The sequence below is a fragment of the Lytechinus pictus genome, chromosome 5, assembly GCF_037042905.1.
Source record: "Lytechinus pictus isolate F3 Inbred chromosome 5, Lp3.0, whole genome shotgun sequence".
In the NCBI taxonomy this organism is placed as follows: domain Eukaryota; kingdom Metazoa; phylum Echinodermata; class Echinoidea; order Temnopleuroida; family Toxopneustidae; genus Lytechinus; species Lytechinus pictus.
The window spans coordinates 7089028-7106630 of NC_087249.1; the positions used below are offsets into that span (position 1 = coordinate 7089028).

Here is a 17603-nt window from a genome sequence, read left to right on the forward strand (position 1 = left end):
GAAGTTTTCAATTCAGTTGTATTGTTTTAATTTTCACTAATATATAACTCACACAAGCAGCAAAATTTATGAGAATAGCACTTTGTGTATAAAGTAGAAATATATATAACATAATAGAACACACACACAATAGAAAATTCAAGGTACTTCAATGTCAAGGTGAAATATAGTATTCGTAATATATACCTCTGAGATTTATGGAATGGAGCCTATATGGCATTTCCTTTTTGTATATAACAATATTTATATAAATCAAGGTGTTAATAAATTCACCATGTCTGTGAATTTTTGATGCAAATGGAATATTCATTTATCTTTTTTAATGTATTCAAGTTAAGAATATAAAATTGAGAGTAGTTGATTTTATTAAAATCATACAAGAAATAACAAGGTTATAATATTTTTGCATTATTTCGTTGAAACAGTTTTATGTGAATGATGACCAAGCTGATGATGTATCTTCACTTACTGAATATCTTAACCCTAACTAGGCCGGGCTATAATTACAGCCGGAAAGGGTATTACCAAGCCCAAATTTTTTTTCTTCAACATTTTGTTTTTTTAATGGGATAGTTTCAATGATATGATTGGAAACGTAGAATTAATGTTAATGTTGTGTAACTTTAGAAAGGTGTACCCAGATGTAGCAAATTTGGTCTCAAAAGTTGTGCAAGTCTTCAAACAAGAAAGTTGGGAGAAGACGCAGCAAAATCTTTATGTGACTTAGACTTTATCGCGCAAAGTGTCAAAGGCCTAGTTGGGGTTAAATCAATATTAAATGTGTACGAAAGAATTGACTATACTGCACACTCCTAGTTTTATAAATGTACGGTTGAGCCCTTTGGAGTTCTATTCAATACTAATCAATGGCAAAACTAATCAAGGCAGCAATGATAGAGACAAAAATGAAAGACAATTTATGAAAAGTACATTCAGCCATTCCTATTCTTATATAAAAACCTACAACACCTCTATGTTCATAAATATCACAATAAATACATACGTGTAGAATTCACAGCAAATATGAAATTTGAGATTTGTAGCTGTCGACAAACATTTCTACTCTAAAATGGAGAAAGCAAATGAATGTTGGGTAAGATTTTTTTTTCAGATATCCCAACACCGCAAGGTTATATTCAGGCTGTTAATAATCATTTCAGCAAATGCATTGCTCTGATCATGCACCAAGTCAGACTTTTCATAATTACTATTGAACTCTGCCAAGTCACGGGGGCTTTCAAACGATTTGCGAGGATGTGAATAAGCCCAAATTTTTTTTTTATGCATCAAAATAGTGCAAAATATTCGGAAGCCCTGCATATTGTTTGTGGGGTTTGAATGAGTCACTTTTCGTTCACGAGTACTTCTTCCAAACGAAAGGCACTTGTTTCTTGCGTAAAGTACGAGTGTTAGACCTATTCATTTGCTTCCTTGCAAAACCTTCGCAAACCCTGTGAAACTGGGGATTTATGTTAGTTGAATTTCGGCCAGGCCTTTGATACAGGCCTGGGCAGAGCTGATATTATAACAATGTGTAAATAATCGCTGCATCACACTGAATTATACATCGCAATGATTCTACGGCAAGAAAATAATCAAATTATATACATGTACATTCCAATCCCCTGGAACAAAAGTGAAATACATTTTGAATACAAATTCAATAGCACGTCTGGCTTTTGAGACTTTTCACTTCAGTACTGAGTAATTCAATTACAAAATCATTGATCAAGAAGTTTGTTTACTATAACATTCAGCCTATAAACACGAGTATTGGTATCTCTACTTTCTATAAAAAAAAAGGAAGAAAACATTTCATTCATGAAAATATTAATCGCTTACTGTTATCTATTTCTTTATTACAAAACTTTCTTATAGTTACATGTATTCTATCAAAAATGGTTCATTGGAATTACATCTATCACATGGCAGTTCATTTTACACCTGAATGGATGACTTGTGGAGCGTTGCAAGAAAGTTGAGTAGCAATTAATTTGCAGCCGATCCCGATCGACTCAATCAATCGCAATATGTTTTGATAGAAACAGGCTTTCGATGCAACGCCCCACAACACTACTAACTCTTTGCCCGCTTTGTTCCACAAGAGTTACATACAGCAGACTGCCAAGTTGGACTCAAGTCACATTCTATTCACAATACACACAGAGTGCATTAAGTCTCATTCATACACACACAATAGTGATGTGTGCATCACATTGTACTGTATACACATAAAGCCTTTCTAAAATAAGCCAATCAAAAGCTATTGTGAGCTGAATTAGCATAGTCCATGCAAAACCCCTCTTTAGGTTGCACCTTGAAATTAATGTGGCGCAGGAGTGATTCCGTCTGTGACGGGCTAAGAGTTAAACGAAGAGGGGTAGATCATAAATGAGTATCGGCAATATTGATCCTTCTCATTTGATAATGATCTTCACTGTCGGGCGACACTCTCAATACCGGTGATATCTCATCCTGTTCTCTCCACGACTGATTTGGCGGGGCGCTGGAAGCCCTCGATCGCGGTCTCTCCTGCGAGGAATCGGCCAGTTGATAAGCCCCGCCCGTCTTGAGCGCAAAGATGAGATCGTCAAAGTCCTGCGACTCTGTGTCATCGTCCTGCTCCATGATGGCGGGAGCTGGGGGTGGGGGAGGGACGGGTGGAGAGGGATGGAGGCGGACCTGTGGGAGGGGTGGGGCAGCAGTAGGGAGGGCATCTTGGAAGGGGGCGGGGGCGTAGAGGTTGCTCCCTTGTATCGACGGGGTCTTGGTGTTGAGGATGCTGTGGTGGCTGTGTACAGAATGTCGGTCCCACTCAAGCTGTAAAAAATAAGACATTCGTGAATGATGTAGATGGTACAGATAATAATCATAATAGGTATTTATTTAGCGCCATCTATCTAGAAAAATATTATATTTTGAGGCGCGATGTTATCATACAAATCATGCCCATCTGTATGGATCGATGGCCAGAGTACCAACATACGACGGTTTCCATCAGAGATATTTAAACATGTGCAAATCCAGTTATTTGGCCTTTTATATTCGAACAGGTCATACAGATATCTTTTATTACCAATCAAATACTACATTAACTTCTGTGTATCACTAATGAATCATGAATATTTCATACAAATAAAAATACCTTTTATACAAAAATCTTTATTCACACTGAGGTCAAATATCTGTTCAAATTCATTTCCCTTTTGTCATGCATGAAATATGAAATAAATATTGCAACCTATCCAATCACAAAGTTACCCATAAATTACAAGAAATCGTTCAGGCCTCAAACCCCATCTCTACATCTTAGACGGAATAAAGCCCGGAGCAATTGTTGTGAGCTATTCCATGTATTATTGTCAATGGGATAGTTTTGTTTGCCAGAGTTTTTGTTTATTTTCCAGAGTTTTTTCATGCAACAGGCCCCAGTTTGGTATGAAGGCCCCTTCCCAACCCTAACAACAATCATTGTTATATGAGACCTGGATAGATCCTTGTCATTTGATTGGTTGTTTGATATCGATCATTCAGCCCATTTTACAATGACTTCATCATCCATGCAATTTTGTCCATTGCACGCGCGCACTTAGACCGTATGTACGCGACAATCAACAGACTGAGCTCGCACTGCATGAGTGTATTTTTGCATCAAAATTCATAAATTTCAAATTACATGGATCGATTTTTAGGTGTCATATAAAGCAAATAATGAATGTTCTTTTCATATGTGCAATGGACCAAATACTTCATTTGGTGAAAGATGAAATGGATCCTTGCATCTTTCACCTTATGAAGTATTCTGTCCATTGCGCTCATAAATATTAATTATGGCCTGTATTCTGAACTAGGGTTTTAATTAAACCCTGGTTTAAAGTTGTGCTTTAACTATGGAGAGCCAATCGGGGCACAAATCCCTAACAGTACACATTCAATATATTAACACTCAAATTGTTCATAATTGTCTGGGAATGATAACTGAAGTATTTTTCTTCATTATGAAAGCAAAAGGAAACAAACTAGTAAACATAAGAAATATACAATATGAACAGAATTTTTTAACTTTTGGTTCCCCATAATTTTAGCACAGATTTAGATCGTGGTTTAAGTTAGACCTGACTTCAGAATACAGGCCTATTTGTATACTACCCTACCTCTCCGTGTTGGCTCATCTGGCTCATGGCCCTGTCGATCATCTGTTGAGCCTCCAGCTTGGTCAGGGTACCATTCTTGGACAAGGAGCCCTTCTCATGGGGTAGGACCACTAGATTCTGACTGGAGTAGGTGTGGCTATTGTCCAGGATAAGTCCGGTGTTGTCATAAGCATTCAGGGTGTAGTTGCCTTTGGAGGGGTGTCGGCAGAGTTGGTTACGTAGCACGGTATAGAAAAAGAAGGCGTACAGACCCTGGGAGAATGAGGAAGGGTAGAGATATTTTAAAAATCGCAGACTAGGCTCTGCCAGAGAGGGAAACCTTGATATTTGACATTAAAAAGATAAAAAGTTCAGGGACTCATCACACAAAACTAAGTCATTGATTGTTTATCTAAATTTAACTTTCAAATTCTAATTTATACTTGATTTCATTGAACGTTATATGTAATTCAACGCACAAATCAATTATAGGATCACAAAGTTTTGTTACAGACCTCACGAGAGAGAGAGAAAAAAAACATTGCCATAAAACTTTAGCCAAGGAAAATCTCTTCTTTTAAAAATATGTTGTGGACCTACTGTTCAAAATACAAAGCTGAAATAAAACTACATGTAATAAGATGATTTATAGCATTTATGAGGCGCCAATTATCAAATGGCGCACTATATATTTCCCAGGCTTTAGCTCCAAATGCTAAAGGTGCCAATTTGAGATTTACATATTCTTAGGGATCTCAATTTAAAACAGCCAACACTTTCTCATTGCTCGTCCAATTTCTGTCATTCTCTCGCCCTTCTGTTTTACTTATTTTTTCTCCTCTCTCACACAACATTTTATGACCAAGGTTTGGACCCCCCTTTAATGGAATAACCCAGATGCAAATCATCACAATGTTGTCTCATGAAAAGTACTGCATTGAAACATACCTGTAGTATATTGAAGACGCAGAAGAGGACAAGCTGCCATAGTTGACTGTAGGCCATGTGGAGACCTCCCCACAGCCAGGTAAATGCTATGAGTAACCAGAATACGAGCATCAGCTTGTATTCTGAACAAAGCGATAGAGAAAAAAGAATAAATAAGTCAATACATTGGAAAATGCAAACTAAGGTTTCTCTAGCATAAATACTGTTACAGAAAATTACTATGATTTGATACCAAAGAACATTTGATATACAGGGAGGAGAGCAAGGTAGTATGAAATCTTTATACCCCCACCAAATGAAGTTTGAAGGGTGTATATGAATCAGAATCAGCGTACGGTCGATCGGTCCGTTGCCGTTTGAACTACTTCCTCAGTTTTAACCGATCCTCAAGAAATCTGGCGCACATTGATCTCGTGGTAAAGATCTGCGAGACACATTTTTCACATTTGTCAGAAATTGTGTTGCCATGGTAACCACATATTATGGACGAAAATCCAGGAAAACTCATTGTGGATCAAACTACTTCCCGAGTGCTGATGAAAGTTGGCATAAATGTTCATCTTGGGGTAAAGACATGCAATATTCATTTTCTCAATATGTTGGAAACTGCATTACCATGGTAACAGCATAGGTCGGGGGTATTGATCACCTTTATCATCATCAACATCATCATCATCATCGTAACCATATCATTGTTGAAATCACTATTGTAAAAATGATCACAATGACAACAACCAACTACAGTTTTCATGTTGTGTCATATCATCATCATCATCATCGTTGAACTCACCGTTATAAACATGATCACGATGACGACCACCACCCCACCAAGCTCATGTTTTCATGCAGTTTCATATTATCATCATTTCATTGTTGAAAATCTCCATTACAAACATGATCTCAATGACGACCACCACCCCACCAAACTCGTTTTTTGTGTGTCATATAATCATCATCATCACCATGACAATCATCATCATCATCATCACCATCATTCGTCATCATCATCATCACCATCATCATCATCATCACCATATCATTGATAAAACTACCACTGATTATAAACATGATCACAACGACGACACCACCCAACCAAACTCATATCATCATCATTATTTATTCCTTAACCACCACCACCACCACAACCATCAACACTACTACCAACGCCACCTCACCATCATCATCACCAAACACCGCCACCACTGCCAATTTCCTCCTGATAAGCCATACCTGTGGTGTTGTAGCTGCCCATGTAGACATCGTCATATCGCTTCCACTGCGGTTTGACTTGGTAGGCCTGTATGACCACTACAAAAACTCCAATCAGAGACAGAGCAGCGGGTGCCATGGCTGTAGCAAGAGCAGCATAGCCGTTGGGCATGAAACATCTGCAAGAGGATTCATAAACAAAACAATGAATTCATGAACCATTGAGTCTTGCCTGATTTTGTGATCAATGAAATATGCAATATGATCTTTTGACCCCTAGATGACCTTTGAACTTATCCTCATGAACACACATGTGGTATTGCCCAAGGATCATTAGTACAAAGTGTAAACACAACTGATGCAGAAATAAAGAAATGAGAATAAGTTGAGCCAGAACTTGACCTTTTGACCCCTAGATGATGACCCCATCATCCTCAACAGCACACATGTGGTATTACCCATGGATCATTTGAACTAAGTGCAAACACAGTTGATGCAGAAATAAAGACATGAGAGCAAGTTTTTTAAAAAACTTTAACGGACCAACAGGAAAAGTGATTACTATGTCTCTGCCGAACTTTGTTCAGGCGAGACAAAAACTTTGTATATCAAACCTGGGCCCCGTAACGTTTAGGTTAGTGATTGATTATGACGCTGACTTTTACGATAGATCATATACAATAATAAATAATAATACAAATCATGTTCAAAAGGATTTGAAATAGTTGATGGGTAAATACCCTTGATCAAATGCAAATTTCATGCAAATGAATGTGATTTAACACAACAGCAATTCCTTTCAACGATGATCTTGATTGCGAATACCTTTGCACGGCAAAAGTCAAGCGGCAGCTCGGGTTAAAGTCTGCGTAACAATAGTTGTGCTTTGAATTCTCTTTACGATATTATTATTATATGGCCCAAAATCAGGAAGGATTGAAATAAAGATTCCTTACAATAAAACCCTATTATTAGTTTTTCAGGTTGTTTTAATATTTCTTAAAATCTTTTCTGATTCAGGGCCATATAACATTAATCTGTTTTAATAGCATAAATATCTATCAACATCTCCACAAACTGATACAAAATTTGAAGTCACAAATTTGGCTCGTTAAAACCCAGTATACATAAGGTTGTGTGAAACTTCAGTTTTTAGCCACCCCCCCCCCCCCCTCTTAAAGGTAAAAGACAGTAGTTGCAAGAAACAACTATTTCATGAGAAAGCCTTTAAAATCAAGGTTAATTGTCAAAATATCATCATACATCTAGATCTAGTATATTAATGTAAACTCATCTTTGTAAAATCATGAAATTTGAGCTCAAAATTGATTATTCTGATGATCACTAACACAGTTAAGCATATGTGGGACAGTGTATTAATATTGATTCGAAAAATACCAGACATTTTATGGAATTCCCTGCTTATTTTGCTCATTTCTCAGCAATTATGCATTTTCTTCAAGAGACAATTGGCACATATTTTTTATTCATACATACAAACACTTTGGTTGTAATTTCATTGGATTCTGTTCAAACTCATTTTGAGATCATTACCACAACTGGTATTTATCTTTAAATGGTTACTTTTATACAGCTTATAATAAGCTGCTGATGCATTTTACAACATAACAAATTATGTTGACATAGTTAATTAACAAACGTAAATAGTACATGACTGTATAAGCATGTTTGTCATAAAGCCAGTCAGGACAATACATAGTTTGATAACTCAGGCTAAAGATAAAGGTATTTGGTGAAGACGGTGGGTGTTTCATAAAGCTGTTTTGTAAGTTACCAGCTACTTTAAGAACGACTGGGGATCCTATGTTGTGGGGAAATGATATACACCAAATTTTCATTAATGCTGATCTAGCTCCTAAGAAGGATCACCAGTTGTTTCTAAAGTTGCTTGTTACTAACAAACAGCTTTATGAAACACCCACCAGAGGGGTGTTTCACAAAGATCTAAGCATGACTTAATTCAATACCGATGCCTTTTTTATGATTGATCAATTCACAGTAGTGAGCGTCCTCATGGCATGATCTGACCAATGCGGTCAAGCCTTTTATGACGCTCGCAACCTGGCATTAAAGCGCGACTCTAAGTCATACTTAAATCTCCATGAATCACCCCCAAGGAGGGATACACTTACATGTCTTCTTTGCCATTGACATCCCCATAGATTGCCTGAAGGGTACCCGATGACTTGTCTTGGAAGAAATCCCATCCTAGGCCGGCATATGCCACCACCACGTACACGACAATCACGAGAGCTGGCAGCGCTGTGGTGAGGAAATCAACATAAGATAATGGATACTGAAATAATTCAAAATTTACTTTTATTAGCAATTTTGGCAAGGTGCTTTTTTACACTCTGCATCCAAGTGTTAAATGTGTACACGGTAGGATGTGAAAGCGATTACATGTAGATTTATGTGTGAAACATTGATGGATCTTATAACCAGGAGAATATTAATAACAATGTAAAGTTCTTAGAAATACAAAGTATGAAGCGCAATATAAATGTAACTACATGTATTATTATTATCATTAATCAACTGTTAAGAAAGATAGCCTGCTCAATTTAAAAAAGTTCTTTTCTAACCAGGGGTGGATTCGATGGCAGGAGTTGAACTAACTTCCCCCCCCCCCCAACATCTTTCATGACCATTCCACTGTACAAACTTTTTATGCCGCACTAATGAAGTCTCGCGCATCTTTTGAGGTCGCATTTGCAATGTCCAGGTACGCAGTTCCGAAATAACGTAACATACTGTATTGTGCTTGTCGGATTCTAAATTGCTTCAAAGCATGAATTTGTGTACAAAGTCAATGTAAATGGCATTTTTTTCCTTTATAATATAATTATTTTCACTTTCAAAATTGATTGATTTTAGTATAATTATGCTTCAAAAAGATTCAGCAATAAAAATGGCACTCAAAAATGAGAAATACAAAGAATAGTTTACACCACAAATTAAAATTATATACGATCTATTTGGTGAACTATTTTTATGCATAAGTTAGCATAATTAAACAATATTAAATAAACTTTTGAAAGAAATCAACAATACATTGCACACTACCAGTTCAACAATTTTTGAAGGGCTCGGGGAGGGGGGGGGGGTGATTAACTCAAAGATAAATAGTTTTTTTTTAAGCATCTAGAATACAGAAATGCATTTCATATTTTCATATCCTTTTCATTTCCAGAATATATTTCATTCATCAACTTGAACATTTGAAAGAAAAAAGAAATTTTGTATTATGTAATATAATAACTGAGGTCAAATTTAAAACTGAATTTATTAAGGCTAAAATGCAAAGTTGTGAGACATCTCACCCTCTTCGACATAAGACCAAACCAACAACCAAAATAACTTACCCCATCCGAGCACAAAGAAGAGTACATAGAACCGGTCTGTGTGTTCATCATTCAAAATGAATACCTTCCAGAAGTTCACAGACTGTTTGAAAATAAAATGAAAATTTTATATATCATCAGAAAGGAATAGGACAAGAAAAATGGAACATTTATTCTTGATAAGTAATAATTTATCCTAGAAAAACATTTCCATTAACCATCTCATACAAGTTTCATTTATGGACAAAACATTAAGTCGTAACTAAAATTTAGACAAGAAAACAAGAATTTACAATTACTTCTAAAGATTTATGTTCAAAATCTATCATCCTTGTGAATACCTGTTACAGTTTCTACAATGTGCAACTTAAATTCATTCAATCTACACTATTTCGTCGTCTAGAGGACAATGCGCAACATGGAAATAATTTCTTTTCCATCTTTTGATTTGTCCCTACTACTCTCTTATTCCATTGAAGTCTTATAAGCTTCAATCTTTTCTATTTTATCTATGTATCTCTGTATGTTGCATGTATGGATTGTCTATGCCAAAGAGTAGGCACATGTATATTGTTACATTGTAGTTATTCGCCATGGTCCTGGGTTGATTAAAAAATGTGAAAAAAAGGAAATGTTTCATTGAATCACAATATTGTTTAAAGGACAAGTCCACCCCAACAAAAAGTTGATACATGTATGAATAAAGAGAGACAAATCCAACAAGCATAACACTGAAAATTTCATTATAATCGGATGTAAAATGAGAAAGTTATGACATTTTGAAATTTCGCTTAATTTCACACAACAGTTATATGCACATCCTGATCGGTATGCAAATGAGGAGACTGATGATGTCATCCACTCACTATTTCTTTTGTATTTTACTATATGAAATATTCTGATTTTGAAAATTGTTATGTGAAATCAAGTTTTATTCCTCCCTGAACATGTGGGATTAACATTGTTTAACATTATGTGGTTCAGTCAAGTTTTACATTATTATCAATTCTGTAAAAAAAAAAAAATTGTATAATTTAAACAATAAAAAACAAAAGAAATAGTGAGTGATGGGCATCATCGAATCTCTCATTTGCATATAGCTGAGTTGTGCATATAACTGTTTTGAGAAAAATAAGTGAAAACCATAACTTTCTTATTTCACCTCCAATTTTGATGAAATTTTTAGCATTATGCTTATCAGATTTTTCTCTATTGATTCAAATGAACATTTTTCTGGGGTGGACTTGACCTTTAATAAAACAATGACAAATGACACATGTTCAGGGAGGAATCAAAGTTAATGTCACATCATGAGGAGAAAATAAAAATATTTATCATTTCGCATAACAAACTAAAAAAAAAGAAATAGAGAGTGGGTGACGTCTTTGGTACCCTCATTTGCATACCAACCAGGATGTGCATATAAAATTAAGAATTTAAAAAACTCCATAACTTTCTTATTTTACCTACGATTTCGATGAAATTCTCAGTTATTCTTGTTTGATTTTACTAACTTTGACATGATCAAAGCTTGAATTTGAAAGCACTAAATTTGACCTGAAAATTGGAAGCATAAACGCATCCTATGTGCGTACTACACAAAAATGGGCATACGTGTCTGTACATGTAGTCTGGGAATAGAATGAAATGGAAAATGAAGAAATAAAACATTAGACCAAATGGGTTTGAGGCAAAGTGGGATTAGACCAAGTGGCTATTTACCTGTATCAACATCCATGTGAACTGAGAGAGGAAGAAGAAATGCATGACGACACCCAGAGCTGAACATCCTTGAACACCAACCGAACTACTGATGTATGCAGAGATTACAAACACAATCTATAGAGAGGAAAAGAAGGGAATCACAAGGATTTTTTTTTAATAATTATTTATTGATAATAATAATAATAATAATATTAATAATAATAATGATAATAATGATGATAATAATAACAATAATAATAATCATAATAATAATAACAATATCAATATCAATAATAACAATAATGATAATAATATGATGAAACACTTATGTAGTGCTTAATATTAAATAAACGCTGCATACTACTCAATCTCTTTCATTTTCATTTCCAATCAAATTCTCTTCATCCCACCATCCCAACAGTCCTTTTCAGGACTAATCACAATGGCCCGAATTCACAAAGGTGGTTTTGAAAACCCACGGTTGAGTCCATGGTTTATGCAGATTTCCTGTATACATTACGCTTATTTTACCGCGTATATTAAACAAGTGGAATGCCTCTGGCCGTCTCACCTGCATCACGCGATTCAATATAGCAGCAGTGCTGATTTTGAAAACTACTATAACTCGCACAAGATGTTCAGTGATACTTGGTTACTCTTATTTCCACGTTTTATGAACTAGACCAATACACTTATAGAGATATGATGGCAATTCAACAAATACCCCCAACGTGGCCAAAGTTCTTTGACCTTACATGACCTTTGACCTTGATCATGTGACCTGAAACTCGCACAGGATGTTCAGTGATACTTGATTACTATTATGTCCAAGTTTTATGAACTAGACCAACACACTTTCAAATTCATGGCTGTAATTCAACAAATACCCCAATTTGGCCAAAGTTCATTGACCCTAAATGACCTTTGACCTTGATCATGTGACCTGAAACTTGCACAGGATGTTCAGTAATACTTGATTACTATTATGTCCAAGTTTCATGAATCAGATCCATAAACTTTCAAAGTTATGATGGTAATTCAACAGATACCCCCAATTCGGCCAAAGTTCATTGACCCTAAATGACCTTTGACCTTGGTCATGTGATGTGAAACTCATGCAGGATGTTCAGTGATACTTGATTAACCTTATGTATAAGTTTCATGAACTAGGTCCATATATTTTCTAAGTTATGATGACATTTCAAAAACTTAACCTTAGGTTAAGATTTTGATGTTGATTCCCCCAACATGGTCTAAGTTCATTGACCCTAAATGACCTTTGACCTTGGTCATGTGACATGAAACTCAGGCAGGATGTTCAGTAATACTTGATTAACCTTATGGCCAAGTTTCATGAACTAGGTCCATATACTTTCTAAGTTATGCTGTCATTTCAAAAACTTAACCTCAGGTTAAGATTTGGTGTTGACGCCGCCGTCGCCGTCGGAAAAGCGGCGCCTATAGTCTCACTCTGCTATGCAGGTGAGACAAAAATGTCCAATGCTGATACGTGCTTTTGTCACAGTGTGCCAAATTGACGCTTGTTGCCGTGGTTATCCACGCTATTTTATTCATGAGTCCACTGTTTTTATTCATGAGTCTACTCTTCAAAAAGTGGACTCATGAATAAAATAGCGTATCTTACCATGGTAACAGGCGTCAATTTGGCGCACTGTGACAAAAGCGTGCATCAGCATAGGACGTTTTTTATACACGTGCCGGATACGCGCTAAATTAAGCGTAATGTATACAGGAAATCTGCATAAACCATGGATTCAACCGTGGGTTTTCAAAACCACCTTTGTGAATTCCTCATTTTTTTCTCTGAAAACCAAAATGAGGAACGACATATCTCACCTGCAGTGCCATACATGAAAAGCAGAGGTGTAGTAGAAGCTTGGCAGCAAACATACACTGGACCGCACAGAACCAATGGGCTACCAGTGCCAAGAACATACCACCCTAGTAAAAAGAAAAAAAAAAATTTTCATTTAAAAAACAAAATGTGCCATTTCATAAACGACATGTAAAGTTTCTTCATACATGTACATACATTATCAGTTTTGTGCCCCTTAACATAAAAGATACAATTATTTGTTACATTAATCATAAATGTAAGTTGATGGGAAACCATGTACAAAAAGGGTGATTGTATTTGTAAACACATGTATAAAAGGCAAAGTTAACATTGATTTGACTTTTAAAAATCTGAGCTGCAAGGTCCCACTTGTCATGAAGCCCACTGTTATCACACCCAAAAACCATTTAGTGCTTTAAAAAAGTACTACACACAGTGGCCGGAAACACCCTCTTCATTTCATCCCATACACTAACAGCGTATCAATATGTTATACCCCTGTGATTACACAAGCCTCGGGATCAACCTTCAAATTTACCAATTCAAGAACATAAAAACTCAAATCTAGCTATGAAAAATAACAGCAAGTAAATAATGAATGCTGAAATTGAACTAAATCGAAAGATGACTGTCTTGTAACTTAGACATAAAGTCATGTTGTCCATATTGTCCAACACACAATATCAGGTCTTCTGTCATGAGAAGATAATTATATTCCTACTTCTTTTCATCACCAGCAGAGGATGCAGGAACTGGCTTTGGCTAAGTGGCCTGTTCTTAAAGTAGCTCCTAACTTAATACAAACAGCTTTATGAAATACCCCAAGGTTCCCAAATCATATTCAGTGCATAACCTCCGGGGGGGGGGGGGGGGGGGGGGGGAACCAGTCAAATGTATTGCTGTACACATTGCATGACCAAATCTGTGTGCAAAATAACCCCCTAAAAAGTTTATCGCTGGCTTCATTTACACATTTTGGCCCCTAAGCAAGTTGTCGCCAGAATATGACCCCTAAATAAGTTTTGTCCAATTGCTAACAATAAGCTTAAATAGACAAAACTATATTCATAGGTATTGCATGCCCCCAGTGCAATTAGGGAAATACCACAATCGGGACGAACCCGAAAACTTTTCAGAAACGAGGAGGAAAAAGCCCCGGAGAAAAGGTTTGGAAAAAAAACATACCCTAAACACGTTTGGCTAGCCTTTAAAAAAAAAAAGATTTGGAAAAAAAATACCCTAAATACGTTTGACCCCGCGATTGACCATTGACAAATCTTTCAAAACCACCCTTTTTTTTGAAAATCTGTGTTTTTGATCCCCTTAACGAGTGCCACGCGGCCCGCGTACAAAACTGAAAAAAAAACACCCCTTTAAACGTGTTTTTTTTGGTCACGCATGTGTACAGTGATATATTTGACTGCCCCCCCCCCCCCCCCCGGCATACCCACACTACTAGAAACATTTCAATAGTACTCACAATGCAAATGAAGCAGGACGCATAGACGTATTGGTTGTATCCAATCAGATTGTCTGTCTGAGCCTGTACTGCGTACTCCGAGAGATGATTGCAAGAACATTCAACAAAGTCACCATCATCAGACTGGATAGAAAGACGAACAAAGAAAGGATGAGTTGATAGTCAGACATGATGTTTACGAGAAGAAAAATTCAATCAGGATATAAATGCAAACTACATGTACGTAATGGTACAAACATACAGTTTAGACTCAGAAAATAGACTAGAATTAATTTCATATTGTGTTTTGATAAAATCTACGTCATTATACTTATCATATTTCTTTGTTATGCAAAGAAATAGGAGAATACACCAGCATTAATAGATTTGCCAAAAAAAAAAGAAATAAAGCTTATCAATCAAACAACAACTGAAGTTTCTAGAAAGTTCTGTTGCCGCCTGTTTCAGTAAACAAATCAGATCCTGGAGATGGTCTGCAATAAAACTCGAAAATCTGACTTCACTTCGCTTGGAAGTTTTCTTCATCACTTTGTGATTACTGGGAAAGTATTGCTTACTTACCACTAAGTTGCAAAAGCTGGTTAGCCACTGACGTGAAGGACCGTTGTACAGGATACATGATGCTCCGAGGGGGGTGACCCTAGAGCCGCCGGTGGAGATGCGGTATTGGACCGGTGTCAACAGGTTGGTGAAATTCGTCTCTGCTCCCCTGATACCCACAGACAAAACCTAAAGAAAGAAAGAGAGTTGGAGAGATTGAGGTTGTGAATACATTGAGTGTGGTTATTGATGAGGGGGGTGATGATAATGATGATGATGATGACTATGATCATGATGGTGATGACGAGTCTGATGATCGATGATGATGATAGCGATGACAACAATGCTGCTGCTGATTAAGGTGGTGATGGAGATGATGATGAGAACGATAATGAGTTCAATGATGGCGGAGAAAGTGATGGTGGTGATCATGATTAAAATGAAGTGGACAATAACAATGACAATTGATAAATAATTAACAAACAATAAAATAAATAACAATAACAAAAACAAAATCAATTGTTTATTTATTTACTAAAGCGACAATCAGATGGATATTACCATTACCATTCATATCAAACTAGAAGTTGTAACAATTACAACCCTCCTTTACCACATACAGTCTTAACCAAAATCTTTTTTTTTTTTTGGGGGGGGGGGGGGGGGTTTACCACTCTTTTGGATTTCATTACCTACATGTAATTCTGTTAAATTATGTAAATATTTTTGTTAATCAGTTTAAATGTGCATCTCCGGGACAAAACACTCAACCCCCCCCCCCCCCATTCTCTCTCTCTTATTTATCCTGTATTTATGTTATTATTATACTGTTTTTGTGCTAATTTTACATGTACAGTATTAATATAATTTTTGTTATTAGTACATGTAGGGGGCCAGTTTATACAAGCAGTTGTGCTTCATTTGACCCCTCCACATGTAAAATATCTTTTAACATCAAATCTGTATATACAGGTGTATAATTTTTTTTTTGTGGAAATAAAGTTGAATTTGAATCAAAAAGATATAATTTACCTGTTCATTCAGTGTGTCCAAGCCATCGTTGCCATGGAACCACTGTTGACTGTTGTACTCAATAAAGTGCACATCCTCACACTTGGGGTCATTGGAACTCTTTCCATGAAGCTCCACATTCAATAGATCACTTGGTAGAGTGAAGAAGTTATTCTCCCTGAGGAAAAGATGTGATCAAGAAATCATGCAGATGTTAAGAAGGCAACATTAAGGCTGACTATATATGTACATAATTTCTGTTTATCTATTAACTCATTCATTCATTCGTTCGTTCATTCACTTATTCATTTAATCATTTCTTTATTCATTTCTATGTTCATCATTCATTCATTCATTCATTCATTTATTCATTTATTTATTTATTTATTTATCTATTCCTTTATTTATTTATTCATTTATTCATTCATTCATTCATTCATTTACTTAATATTTCTTTATTCATTTCTTTGTTCATTTATTTATTTATTCATTCATTCGTTCATTCACTCACTCACTTCCTTGTACTTTTTTATGTATTTATTTATTCATTAATTCATTTATCTATTCATTTTTTAAATTCATTCATTCATTTGTTCACTTTTTTATTCATTTATTCATTTATTCATTTCACTTATATATATATATACATATATACATTGTATCTAAACAGAGAGAGAGAAAGAGCAGGGACCATAAAATACAACTTACTTCCCATCGAACCTATGCCCATTGACCGTACCAGGGAGCCACCTTGCCACCTCCAGCTTAGCGAGATCACACTCCATGATCCTCGGTTCCATAGTCTCACACTCTGATCCTGTCACAAGGGTGTAGGAGAATGCAGTGAAGGATTCGGCCAAGGCATAGACGCCACGGCTGTCCGACCTGGTGGGCATCATCAAGGTGCAGTAGAGACTCATCATCTGGTTCTGGATGTCATTCTGCAACCTGTCAGTTGAAAAAAAGTAGTAGTAGTAGTAGTAGTAATAGTAGTTGTTTATTAGTATTAGTAGTACTAGTAGTGATAGTAGAAGTAGTACATGTAGTAGTAGTAGTAGTAGTAGTAGTAGTAGTAGAAGTACATGTAGTAGTAGTAGTAGTTGCAGCAGTAGCAGCAGTAGTAGTAGTAACGATAATAAGAAAAATAACAATAATTATAATAATAATAATAGCCACACTTTAGAAGCAATTGTCGCAGGAGAAAATTTAATGTCAAGGTTCCAAGAAGTATCTTGATATTGATTTTCACTACAATCAGCCAATCAGATACAAGTATTTTGGTCGCTTATAGGACATCCGCCCCCCCCCCCCCAAAAAAAAAGCTTCAGGAAAAACTGCATAGGATGCCGACTAAG

At 36.1% G+C, this 17603-nt stretch overlaps 1 protein-coding gene across 1 annotated transcript in view; it reads right to left on the reverse strand.

The window, feature by feature from the left end:
- Positions 1–4: 4 nt before the first annotated feature.
- The window catches only part of LOC129261871 (adhesion G-protein coupled receptor V1-like), a 114024-nt gene continuing 96425 nt past the window's right edge, over positions 5–17603 (reverse strand). Inside the window, exons 87-98 of the mRNA XM_064099714.1 lie at positions 16957–17196; positions 16270–16426; positions 15259–15426; positions 14698–14820; positions 13217–13321; positions 11378–11494; positions 9677–9758; positions 8444–8573; positions 6312–6469; positions 5082–5203; positions 4155–4406; positions 5–2820 (exon numbers count right to left, since the gene is read on the reverse strand). Of these exons, the coding sequence (XP_063955784.1) occupies positions 2386–2820; positions 4155–4406; positions 5082–5203; positions 6312–6469; positions 8444–8573; positions 9677–9758; positions 11378–11494; positions 13217–13321; positions 14698–14820; positions 15259–15426; positions 16270–16426; positions 16957–17196 (2089 nt within the window). The 3' untranslated portion in view covers positions 5–2385. The remainder of the gene's footprint in view (positions 2821–4154; positions 4407–5081; positions 5204–6311; positions 6470–8443; positions 8574–9676; positions 9759–11377; positions 11495–13216; positions 13322–14697; positions 14821–15258; positions 15427–16269; positions 16427–16956; positions 17197–17603) is intronic.